The sequence below is a fragment of the Hemicordylus capensis genome, chromosome 4, assembly GCF_027244095.1.
Source record: "Hemicordylus capensis ecotype Gifberg chromosome 4, rHemCap1.1.pri, whole genome shotgun sequence".
In the NCBI taxonomy this organism is placed as follows: domain Eukaryota; kingdom Metazoa; phylum Chordata; class Lepidosauria; order Squamata; family Cordylidae; genus Hemicordylus; species Hemicordylus capensis.
The window spans coordinates 254,654,589-254,667,790 of NC_069660.1; the positions used below are offsets into that span (position 1 = coordinate 254,654,589).

The 13,202-nt window shown below is 42.8% G+C and overlaps 1 protein-coding gene across 7 annotated transcripts in view; it reads right to left on the reverse strand.

Annotated features, from left to right (window-relative positions):
- Window positions 1–13,202, reverse strand: part of PRKDC (protein kinase, DNA-activated, catalytic subunit) — a 208,749-nt gene that overhangs the window by 95,208 nt on the left and 100,339 nt on the right. For 6 of the 7 annotated variants that reach the window (XM_053249046.1, XM_053249045.1, XM_053249051.1 and 3 more), the window contains 4 exons: window positions 13,066–13,138; window positions 11,557–11,705; window positions 6,128–6,265; window positions 3,402–3,521 (listed from right to left, as the gene is read on the reverse strand). In XM_053249046.1, coding sequence (XP_053105021.1) covers window positions 3,402–3,521; window positions 6,128–6,265; window positions 11,557–11,705; window positions 13,066–13,138 — 480 coding nt within the window. The remainder of the gene's footprint in view (window positions 1–3,401; window positions 3,522–6,127; window positions 6,266–11,556; window positions 11,706–13,065; window positions 13,139–13,202) is intronic. The other variant, XM_053249047.1, reaches the window with a different exon arrangement.

Sequence of the window (13,202 nt, forward strand, 5' to 3'; positions counted from 1 at the left end):
ATATTTCACCCAGTAACATATCAGCAGCCAGTGCAGTTCTTCTAAAATTGGTGTTATGTGGTCCCTTCGTGTTATCCCGGAGACAAATCTGGCTGCCGCATTCTGTATCAATTGTAGTTTCTGGACTATGTACAAAGGCAGCCCCATGTTAAGCGCATTTCAGTAGTCAAGCCTGGAGGTTACCAGCATATGTACCACTGTTTTAAGGTCCATTAACCTCCAGAAATGGACATAGCTAATATATCAGCCAAACCTGATAAAAAGTGCTCCTGGCCACTGCCTCAACCTGAGAAATCAGGGAGAGCTTTGGGTCTAGGAGCACTCTCAAGCTACGTACCTGATCTTTCAGGGGGAGTGTAACCTCAACAATGAAAGGGAGATCTAAACCATATCTCAAGTCCTGACCCCCCCCCCCCCCACAATCAGTACCTCCACCAAATTTGGATTCAACTTTGTTTGTTATTCCTCATCCAGCCCATTACTACCTCCAGGCAGGCATTTAGGGAAGATATGCCATTTCCTTATGAGGTCAACATGGAGAAGAAGATCTGGGTGTCATCAGCATATGGATAACACCTTGCACCAAACTTCCTGATGAACACTTCCAGCAGTTTCATGTAGATATTAAATATACAGCATGGTGCCTTGTGGAACTCCACACTTCAGTTCCCACTTTGCAGATCAGCAATCTCCAAGCAATACCATCTGGAATGTACCAGAAAGGTAGGCAAGCAACCACTGTAAAACAGTGCCACACAATCCCACCTCCTTCAAGCAACCCAGCAGGATACCATGGTTGATGGTATCGAAAGCCACAGAGATATATAAAAGGGTCAGCAGAGTCACACTACGTTGATAGCTAGCTGGGAGATTATTCATCTGGCTGGCCGAGGCAGTCTCTACCCCAGAGGCCACACAAAAGTTAGTTTGAAATGGGTCTAGCTAATCTGCATCATCCAAAACTGTCTGGAGCTGAGAAGCCACCCCCCGCTCAATCACCTTGCTCAACCATGGAAGATTAGAAACAGGTCTGCAATTAGTTAATTCTGAGGGATCCAATGCAGGTTTCTTCAAAAGTGGTCTAATAATAGCCTACTTAAGACAAAGAGGCATCCTGCTCTCTCTCAGAGAAGCATCTATCTATTTAATCCCTGTAGACGTGCCTCAGCCTCTGGGGGGATGCATCCTGGCAACCCAGCTGATTGGCTGGGCAGCGGAGGTGCCGGATTGGCTGGGCAGCGGTTGGCCGCGTAGGGAAGTGGCCGCTTCAGGAGGGAAGGAAAAGAAGGAAAGCGGACAAGCAGAGAGGAGAACTGAACGGACTGGGGCAGAAGGGAGTGGGGAAGCTGTGGGGAGAGAAAGCGTCGGAGCCTGGCTGGGCAGAGAGACAGAAACGGATGGCTGCTTCGGAAGACACTCGCTAGAGGGAGGGCCATGCAGGAAGGAACCAGCTGAACACTTGGCTGCCCGACACTAGGGACTGGAGAAAGGAGAAGGCGGCAACGGCCAGCAGGAAAAACACAAGCAGTCTAGAAAGCGGCAGGCTGAGGGGCAGGGAAGCACGAATGAGAGAGAGAAAATGAGAGAGAAAGAGGAAAAAATGGAGGAGGGAGCAAGCTGGGGCAGAAGGCTAGGGGGGGAGAGCGGACTGGGGCAGAAGGCTAGGGGGGGAGAGCGGACTGGGGCTGAAGGCTAGGGGGGGAGAGCGGACTGGGGCTGAAGGCTGGGGGGGAGAGCGGACTGGGGCTGAAGGCTAGGGGGGGAGAGCGGACTGGGGCTGAAGGCTAGGGGGGGAGAGCGGACTGGGGCTGAAGGCTAGGGGGGGAGAGCGGACTGGGGCAGAAGACTGGAGGAAAGCGGACTGGGACAAAAGATGGGGGGAGTGTACTGTGGAGGCAAGCGGCGGGCCGCGGAGCTGGTACTTGGCCCAGTGGCAGACCTGCCAGGCGGCGGGTCCGGCCCGCCTGCGGAGTCCAGGCGACGGCGGGCCCACCCCGCCCGTGGAAGCCAGGCGGCGGCGGGGGGTCCGGCTCGCCCATGGAGGCAAGGCGCCCATGGGAGGCTGGGGCGGGAGAGAACTGGGTAGAGAAACTTCCCTGTTTGCCGCCCGGGAGAAGGGGCGGTGGGGCCCTTTTCGGCTGCCCACCACCCGGTAAGGCCTGTGGCAGCAGAGGTAAAGAACTCAGTGTGGGGAGGGGGAGGGCAAGAGAGAGTGTGGGAGGGGGAAGAGGGAGGGCAGGAGAGAGTGGGGCAGGAAGGGGATGGAGGGCAGGAGAGAGTAGGACAGGAGGAGGAGGGAGGGCAGGAGAGAGTAGGGCAAGAGGGGGAGGGAGGGCAGGAGAGAGTAGGGCAAGAGGGGGAGGGAGGGCAGGAGAGAGTAGGGCGGGGGGGGGAGCCAGTCCCAAAGAGTACACAGATGCTCTGTGCGAATCGGCTAGTTTATAATATTTAGCACACTCTCTCTGATAATATGATTACCATACGAGATAAGCCAAGTTGGGCAAGAGTCGAGAGAACAGGTGAGTAGGATGCACAGTCTGAAGCTGTTTGTCCACTTCCTCAGGAGTCAGAAACTGAAAATGATCCAAATTGATCCCATAAAAGCAGTTCCTGGACACCTCCACAGTAGACTCTATAGTAACTGTGGAATCCAGCTCAGCTCGAATATGAGAGATTTTATCCACAAAAGTCGTTTAAAATGTCACAGCGAGTAACCAATGGTTCCAAGTTTATATTTGAGGGGGTACATAATAGCCCCCTCACAGCCCTAGACAACTCAGCTGGACGTGAATTTACGGACGCAATAGTAACATCTTATCTCTCAGTGACCCTAGTATTTTTCTATCTATGAGGTCTCATTCCCAATGCTTTTCAATGGGAGAGTTTTTCTGTATTTTCTGAAATATTCATGACTTTTCCCAGGGTTTTGGTTGTTTTTTGTTTTTGTTTTTGGTTTTTTTTGTAGTCTGGGCAAGGTCTGGAACCTACCTTCGAAAATGACATGCTTCTATCTTTTGTCATTTGGTCCAGGAATTTTAGAGGTGTGTACATCTCTCTCTCCAGATATTGATAAAAGCGACATTCATTTAAAATGCATGTTTTTTTAATTGGAAAACAAGCTGGGACCTTCCTCTATCAAAATAATTACTTAGAGGTTTTGTTAAATGACTATTAGAGCTGTCTAATTCTCTCCACGTCCCTTTTCTGCTTTTAAAAGGATAACTTATCTTGCTCACATTGGTAAGAGAGGAACACGCCTAACACAATCCTCAATTGTGCATTCAGCTGTCTTCAGCTTAAATACTGGAGGTGAAGAAATTCCTCTGGCTTTGATGCTCCTCAACAACAAGGACTTCACAATTTCCCAGTACATTTGTAACAGCACACACAAATCAACTCACTTCTTCTGTATTCACAATGAGTTTTGCCACAAAGAGGCGAATATTTAGTGATACAGATGGATTCCCAAGTTTGCTGTGCAGAAACTTCATCCATGGAGGAAGATTCAGTGGAACTTCACCCTGAGAACCAAAAATATTATAAAATATTCTCACACACACATGCATACATATGTAAATGATGTTATTTATTATTTATTTAACATATTTTTATACCGCCCAAAACTTACGTCTCTAGGCGATTACAACAAAGTAAAAACAGAAAAAGTAACACATTAGCTAAAACAAAAAACAAAAAGTTAAAACGTTACAACAATTTAAATTTTTTAAAATAGTATTTTAAAACAATACTAAAACTATTAAAAATATTTAATTAAAAGCCTGGGTGAACAGATGTGTCTTTAAAGACCTTTTTAAAGCTGTCAGAGATTGGGAGGTTCTTATTTCACTAGGGAGCACATTCCAAAGCCTCAGGGCAGCAGCGAAGACCTGTCCCCGAGTAGCCACCAGATGAGCTGATGGCAACTGCAGACGGACCTCTCCTGATGATCTCAATGGGCGGTGGGGTTCATGCCGAAGAAGGAGTTCCCTTAAATACCCAGGGCCCAAGCCATTTAGGGCTTTATAGGTTATAACCAACACAGTATTTTGCCCGGAAATATATTGGCAGTTAATGTAGCTCCTTCAATACAGGAATAATATAGTCTCTCTGAGATGACCCAGAGACCAACATGGATGCTGCATTCTGGACCAACTGTAGTTTCCAGGCTACATACAAGTTATGATTACTTGATAACTGCAATTTTAGAGTACTGTGTGGAAAGGGTTCTCTAGTGCTTTTTGTATCTGGTTTCAGGCCCGGTACACTTGTCTGCAAATTTGGCAATCCTGTGTGAAAATGTACAAAGACTCTGAGCATGAAATGCTAAGTCACCCCCCAATGAAATAATGTATAGTTTAAAAATAGTTTGTGATAAATATGAAAAATCCAGTTTTTCACCTTTAGGACAAGAAATCTTTATTTAGAACCGGTGCCTCACATGTGGCAGGGAGAGAAAGCTACCCTATATATAAGCTAGCAATCAAGGAAGCAAAACCTCACTATCTTCCCTTGATTGTACACAGGCACCACTACCAACTGACAGGTGAAAAATGGAGGTGTAAATCTAAGGAAACAGCAATATTGAAGAAAGTATAAAATGTCAGATAGATTGTTTCTGGTCCATAGCCAGATGGACACAGCTAACTCGTGCACAACACTTAAAATCAATAGAACATTTTGACTTTGCATTGAAAGAATTTTATTCAGCCTATGTGTTTTTACACAGATATAATGGATACACTTATATGTTGGAGGTTTTTACTAATTTGATGGGGCATAAATAGTGGATAGAACAGGAACTTGATTGTAGATATTCTATATTCAGTAAACACAACTTAGAAATCTTCACAAGACCACCTTCACCTACCAGATAAACTGTACAGGTGAACCCCGTTATCCATGGGATTTCTGTTCTCCGCTACAACCTCAAATGAGGCATTGAGACGGGGGCGGGGGAGAGTTAGATTCCTGGAGGCTCAAAAATGGTAGAAAACGGCCCTAAATTGGGGGGGGGGGTCCTACCATGCTCCGTGGGTCTCCAGTGGTCCAACACTGCCCCCCAAAGGTCCCAACAGCACAATTTTTCTGCGGAAAATTGCGGAATTTTTTTTTTAACTGTCTACCCCAAAACTGCAAATATGTGAAAATTAACTTTTTCCACCCCCGGTGTATACCGAGGTCGGGTGAAAATTGCCTGACCATGGAACCACGGATTCCAGAACCGCATATAGCAAGGTCCACCTGCATTTTCACAATGTTTACTTGGGGATCATGAAAAATCCTACTAGCAAAACCTAGCAACAGATATATGTTAACTACAGGTGAAACTCAGAAAATTAGAATATCGTGCAAAAGTCCATTAATTTCAGTAATGCAAATTAAAAGGTGAAACTGATATACGAGACAGACGCATTACATGCAAAGCGAGATAAGTCAAGCCTTAATTTGTTATAATTGTGATGATCATGGCGTACAGCTCATGAAAACCCCAAATCCACAATCTCAGAAAATTAGAATATTACATGGAACCAAGAAGACAAGGATTGAAGAATATAACAATATCGGACCTCTGAAAAGTATAAGCATGCATATGTATTCAGTACTTGGTTTGGGCCCCTTTTGCAGCAATTACTGCCTCAATGCAGCGTGGCATGGATGCTATCAGCCTGTGGCACTGATGAGGTATTATGGAAGACCAGGATGCTTCATTAGCGGCCTTCAGCAATTCTGCATTGTTTGGTCTCATGTCTCTCATCCTTCTCTTGGCAATGCCCCATAGATTCTCTATGGGGTCAGGTCAGGCGAGTTTGCTGGCCAATCCAGCACAGTACACTGTATACTTTTCAGAGGTCCGATATTGTTCTATTCTTCAATCCTTGTCTTCTTGGTTCCATGTAATATTCTAATTTTCTGGGATTGTGGATTTGGGGTTTTCACGAGCTGTACGCCATGATCATCACAATTATAACAAATTAAGGCTTGACTTATCTCGCTTTGCATGTAATGCGTCTGTCTCATATATCAGTTTCACCTTTTAATTTGCATTACTGAAATTAATGGACTTTTGCACGATATTCTAATTTTCCGAGTTTCACCTGTATATATGAAATTACAGATGGATACTGACCTTTTCTACTGTTGGTGTTATGTTATTTTTCTGCATATGTTTGACCAAGGTTGTCATAGAAGCCATACATTCATGCTGGTTGAGCTCATCCATTTCCAGTTCCATAACATCATCTGGCACCATATATTCTGTGGCCTCCTTTTTATATACACACATATATTAAAAAATAATTAGTTCTGGAGAATGTGACACTTAATGTTTTAAAAACTGAAATTAAACAAATTATGCATCTTCTCTTCATTACATGCTTTTCTGAATTAATTGCTTATAAACAGCAAATATTGTATGAAGCCCCAAACATGTATACCTCTTGCTTGTCCTATTCTCTATTGCTGTGGATGGTTAATCAGGCAAAACCTGGAACACTTGAAAGTTCAAATGCCGATCTTCTAATACAAATGCATTACGTGCATATTATTATCTCTCTGGTTTTTAAAATAGTGTGGTGGTACAAGGGAAGCCCGATTTAAATAAGATGTCAGGTTTGTAAGGAACCATGTATTTTGTTGTGTTCCACATGGCTAATTTTTCCTTTATATTAGGTCCTCAGCCATTTCACATGGAGCACACTAGAATGGTGTAAGCCCAAGCCATAGTTCCCTGGCATGCTAAGGTGAGAAGGTCTGGTGTAAATGAAATGTCAGTTGTATGGGTAAGGGTGTTTTTTTGTTTGTTTGTTTTTTTACATGCCCAGTGTCACTATTAAATTAGGTCTGATTATATAATATGAAAACTATAAATGCCCTGTTATACAGCCTCTGAAAGACCAATGCAAAACATTCCTGAAGGAGTTAAATAATTTTTATGCTCTGGTTAGACAACCAATGGAACAGTGGAGCCTTTCATTGGTTCTTTCAACTCTGGCTGAGACAACTTTTGAGCCAATGGCTAACATTTCTTTGAAATTACTTTTACTGAAAACTGCTTTTCTAGTAGCCATAACTACTGCAAAGAGAGTTAGCTAGTTAACAGCTCTAAGAATTGACTCACCATATACAAAATTCTATCCTGACAAGGTGCTCATGCGGAGGGGTCTTTCATTCCATCCTAAGGTGGTGTCAGATTTTCACCTATTGTGCTACCTACATTTTTCAGAAACCCTACGATGCTTCTAGAGACATATTTACATGCATTGGATGTTCGGAGATTACTCTTATTTTACTTAGATAGAATTAAGGGCTATCATAAATGTAAACAACTTTGCCTATAAGGGTAGGCCAAAGAGCCAACCTATATCAAGGCAACACCTATCCCATTGGCTAGTAGAACTAATCTCTTTAGTATAGAAAGTTCAGAAGGTAGAACCTCCATGCACATTTAGAGCTCACTCTACTAGAGTTTATGCAACATCAGTGGCACATCTCTCAGGGATCCAAATGGAAGATATCTGAAAGATGGCAACATGGTCATCTGAATTAGCCTTTATGAAACACTATGCAATTGACCTACATTCTGCTGCAGAAGCTAATTTTGGAAGGGGAGTCTTGAAGGTAATTTTGCAATAGCTTACTGCTCTTTCCTCCTGGGAAAGATCACTAAACATCCAGGCTTATACATGTCCTACAGATCACACTAGAGAAAAACAGGTCGCTCTCACTTGTAACTTAAGGTCTGTAAGTGATCCAGATGATGTACAGGTGGTATTTGACACCCAACAAATTAGCATTAATGTATAAAAATGTTCCAAACAAATGTTGGAAATGTGGACACTGTGAAGGAACTTTTTTTCATATGTGGTGGTCTTGTGGGAAGGCAAAGGACTTTTGGGATATGATATATAATGAGTTGAAGAAAATTTTTAAAATGACATTTCCTAAGAAACCAGAATCCTTCCTGCTGGGAATAACGCAAGGAGAGTTTTCCAGAAGAAATTTAATATTTTTTATGTATGCAACCACGGTGGCCAGAATAGTATATGCGCAGAAATGGAAGGACAATGAAATGCCCTCAAAAGAAGATGGCTGATAAAAATTTTGGAATATGCTGAGATGGCAAAACTTACAGTATTGATAAGGGATGAAAACTTGGAATGTTTTAAAGAAGATTGGAAACCATTCTTACTATACTTAAAGAACTATTTTTCTAATATCGATTTTTCAGCAGGGTTTGAAATTTAGTAATAATAGCAGGTCCGGTAGAGTAAAATCGAGTTTGTAATGTGTAGGATATATGTTTTGAATTATTAAAGCAATGGTTGATTTGTATAGTTAATGAATCGCACAGATTGGTGAGCGGGAAGTCAATATTTACTTAATTAGATGTAATGGGATTGTTAAGATATTGTAAAAACCAATAAAATTTTAAAAAGCAAAGATCTGTAAGTGATCCATAGACATTCGTAAGACCCTCTACCACAAATTAGAGACTAACAGAGAAAGCAAGGAATGGGTAACAGCCTTTAGAATTTCATCCTCAACATTGATGATCAACATTGTGGAAAAGGACAACTTTGTGAACAAGACTCTGTTCTTATTGATGCCGACGGATCCAGCAATGGGAACAAGTGTCTTGATTCAGTCACTGTTGATGCTACCACTGGGTCTGAAGGTTGCTCCTTCAACACCAAGGTCAATGTTGATGGCCACGTTGATGTTGACATCCAAGGTGCTTTTTGATCAGTTGTCGTGGCTCACTCCTTCAACAGTGGAGATGCCTGCACCACCGTTGTTTGAACCCTTGACAGGGATGGTATTCAAAGAGTGGATTTAGATGCCAAGGCATCCATCAACTCTTGGGCTCTCCACTTCTTCAGTGGCGACTCCGAAAGCAGTTCCTCATCTGAGGATCTTTTCTTTTTCTTATGTTTCCTATGGTGACTCCCAAAGGCAGACTCTTTTGAGACCTCTGCTAGTCTCTGAATACATGCTCTCCTGATGTCGATCTTGAAGCTGAAGAAGACGTCAATGGTTTAGTCACTGTCAATACCAAGGTCAATACTGACAATGATGGCTGTGGAGAGCAAAGCGCTTGCTTGTACAGAGCCACCTGAAGTCAAAGTGCCTGTTTTGTTTTTTTGTTTTTTAAGACGTTTGACAAGAGAAGGACATGCAAATTCTACAGGCCCCTGTATTATGATCCTTGCCTAAACAGAACAAACAGGAATCATGCATCGAGTGCAACTTGCCCTCTCAATCCTTGCACTTTTAAAAAGTTTTCCTCACATCCATTGAGAATTTGGAAAACAAAAACAAGCTGCATCAAACCAGGAAAACAGCACAAATCTGTCAGCAAAAACCAGTCCGTTTAGCAATGAGTAGTCAGCAACTAGTCCAAAAAGTCAAAAACACTTCACCAAACTCTCTCTCTCTCTCTCTGTAGTACCAAATGCAAATGAGGACCCCTAGCACTTAAGGGAGAATCCTTCTATGAGGACTACTGTGCAGATGCAAAGGCCATGTTGTGAAGGATACTAGATCACCACAAAGATCTAAAGAAAGGGCACTCCAACTGCCAAAATAAATGGCCACATCAAGCGCAAAGGGCAGTGCATGAGCACCGCAAGTAGCTTGGATATTCCACCCACAAGGTCCTGTGCAGGTGCAGAACCCAGGCTTCTGAGTGTCCTATGGATCACGCTGCAGATCTAGAAATGTCCCATTATCCAGCCTCTGGAAGACCAATGCCAGTGAGTACATACATCCCATCCCAACCCAGTCCGTTTTGCACAGCAAGTACTTATTCAAGACAACAGAAAATTTAGCAATATGCATGGAAAGCTGTCAGCTTACCCATGAGAGCTTTCCATACAACCAGTTTTTCATTTACACCAGACCATCTCACTTACACCTGCAGAGTCAGCATGCCAGGGATACATGCACCATACTGGTGTGCTAATACTGTATGTGAAATGGCTGAGGACCTAATTTAAATGAGAGACCAGCTATGAGGAACACAACAAGCTAAGTGCTTTTTACATGGCTGGCATCTTATTTAAATCAGGCTTCCCTTGTACCACCATATTATTTTAAAAACCAGAGAGATTGTATTAAAAAAATGGAAAATGGAAATCAACTGTCTTCAAGCTTTCCTTCTTGTAGTGTCCACACTCCGCTCCCTCTAAAGAGTTAACCGGAAGTGAACCCTTGTCTTGACTGACAGGCTGGTGAACTCCAGGGCTCAGCCAATCAGCACACCAGGTGGGTGGGACCTAGAGAGCTGTTGCCAGGAAGAAGGGAGTGGGGAGAAGCTAGGCTGGAGGTGCACAAGAGGACATGTGACCATGGCGGTTGGCTGCAGGAGGATTACTGTAAAGCCTAGGAAGGCAGGATTACAGGAGGCTTGAAGTGTTATCAGGAATTTGGTGAGTTCAAAGAAAAGGCAAGTTTAGTCTAGGGAAAAGTTTGTTTAGTCAGACTTTGCATTAGGTATGTTATATTTCTTTGGTATGTGTGCTTTTGCATTTTCTTGATACTGTCCTATTATTGTTTATCTGTAACATAATTAAAATAAGAAACACAAGCCTATGCCCATCCTACCTAGGGCATTGCAAAAGATTCTATAAACTTTTAAGCATGCATTAAGGCAACCTGTTTTTGTACCCCTACTGAGTATTCTCAACTGTACTTAAAAGCTGAGAAAGCCTCAGATGGAAGCAGTCTGTAGTAATTGAATAAAACTGTTTTTTTCCATTCTTTTCTTTTCACAAACCTCTCCGAGTTGGTTCTTAACGCAGGAAAAGTGGGGGGGGGGGAAGAGGGATTCCTCTGGTGCAAACACATCCTCAAATGTTCAGCAGCTATCAGTTTTCTCACCACATGTAGGCTTGCACATAGAAGATTTCTGTACTTGTTCAAGAGCCAAATTAAGAGAGTTTTTCTGGATTTTCCCATATAACAATGAAGAATGCAATTTTTAATAGTCCAATAAGATGATATAATACACAGTGAATTATTTGTATAATCATGGGGAAGGGAGGACATATCTAAATGCAGTTCCCTCCAAACTTTAGAAATAGGAACATGAAGACGTTTTAGGTTGGAAGGTATAGTGAGAGCAAGTTATTCACCATAAACTCTCAAAAATATACAATTATATTGCCCACATTTTTCAATGAACTTTAGCACTCAGAGTTTCTGTGAGCAAGATACCTTTACTTTAGGGGTAGAACTTTAATGGTGTGCTGTCTTCTAAGTCAGTAAACCCAGTTCCATGGGCCTAGAGAAAAGTAGCTTCACCAAACATTTAGCCCAAAGTTTTACCACTTGTATTTACTTTTAAATGCTAGCTTTAACAATGTAAACAAGCCACCTAAATACGCTTTCATTGTCACTAGTTCTAAATTATACTAATTGGGGGAAACAAAACAAACAATCAAGGTTGCTAAACTGATGATTTTTCAACTGGAAATCCATATAAGCAAAGAAATGTAAGCAAAGCAGGAGAATACGAAGCACTCATCATTTCTTCACATATTATACAAGTCAAGTCACCTTTCTCTTGAAGTGGGAACCAGAGGCAGTAGGATCTTGTGAGTTATATGAAAAACTCTGCACTCCAGTTGAGAAATCAAATTGACTCATTTCCTCACTCAGACTGCTGTCTACCATATATGTTGCAGAACCTAAATAGTGTGGCTCATCTAGAAGAGAAAGATACAATCTGGTTGAACAAAAACACTAATCAAGGAATGCAAAGTTGATCACTTAGTAAAATGACAGTATTCCTGCACAGATGTCTGCACATGTTCAGTAAAGAATACAACAGCTGTAAGTTAAACTGCTCATGCATAATACACTCTTTCTTTGGCCCAGTTCAGACATGGAGTTAGGACAGAATCCTGGTTTTGTGCAATGTTCCCTGGCCTTGGGTGTGCACACTTCCCAAGTACAAGGGAAGGAGGATTCTTCTCCGTAGAAGAAGTAGAATCTGAACAAACCAGGAGCTTTCATAATCTTCGAACCAGCCCAGTCACAACAGAACCCAGCTTGTTCATGGTTTCTTCCCCAAGTGTGCAAAGCAGAGTGGGGAGCATGCGTATCTGAGACTAGAGGATGCTACATGAAACCAGGACTCAACCCTTTGTCCACGTGATGTCTGAATCAGGTCATTGTTCTTGGAGTTTGGAGTTGTGCTTAGATAAGTCTGGAAGTTTTACTTTCCTAACCTGTCTGCCTGCTTGTTCGAAGCTACTAGAGGAGAAAGCTAGGAATGCAGGATTTGTGTGCAAGCTCCTCTGCCTGTAGGAGACTGGAAAGAGAGCAGGACCAAATGCCCACACCATGCCTTAAGCCATAAAAGGAAGGCAGAAATTCCCACTCTCTGAGGTGGCAACTGTCTCACAGATGTAAGATAGCCATTCAGCTTCCTGAGGATGAAATCAGGACTGCCTATGAGCCAACAAGAATCAGCAAACTATGACAGCATACACGATGATGGCTTTACATAAATAACCTACAGCTTAGAGCAACTAATTATACAGGAAAACCCAGTATCCACAGGGGTTCTGTTCTCCATTACAACCATGGATAAACGGAACCACAGACACGGAGGCATTGAGTCAATGGGTCTCAGGGGGTTAGGTTCCTGGAAGCTCTGGAAACTGTGGGAAATGGTGAAAAGGGGTCCTAAAATGGGGGGGGGCACAATGGGGGGAAGTGCCCTATTGTGCTCTGAAGGTCTTCAGGTGTCCAGCACTGCCCCCACCCCCACAAAGTCCCAAATCTGGCTTTTTCCCATGAAAAATTGTTGATTATTTTTATTATTATTATTTTAAACAAATGAGCCACATAATAGCTTCTGTGCTCAAGATGGTGGCTAGAAATGACCTTGGGGTTCATTTCCGGCCACTCTGAACCCATAGATACGGTACACTGAATCAATCTTTTTTTAATCATTCCGCCCACTACCCATGTATGCCGAGGTTGGGTATCAATTACCCAACCACGGATATGTGAAACTGTGGGTGCTCTGAATCCACGAATGGTGAGGTTCTCCTGTACCTGAATCTCCACTGATTGCTTCCCTAGCTTCTCTTCTAATGGCAATATATTGTTTCTTCTTTTCCAGAGGAACCTAGAACATAAAGAACATTTTCAAAAGAGATTCAGTCTGCTTTAAACCTAACAACATTAATTAC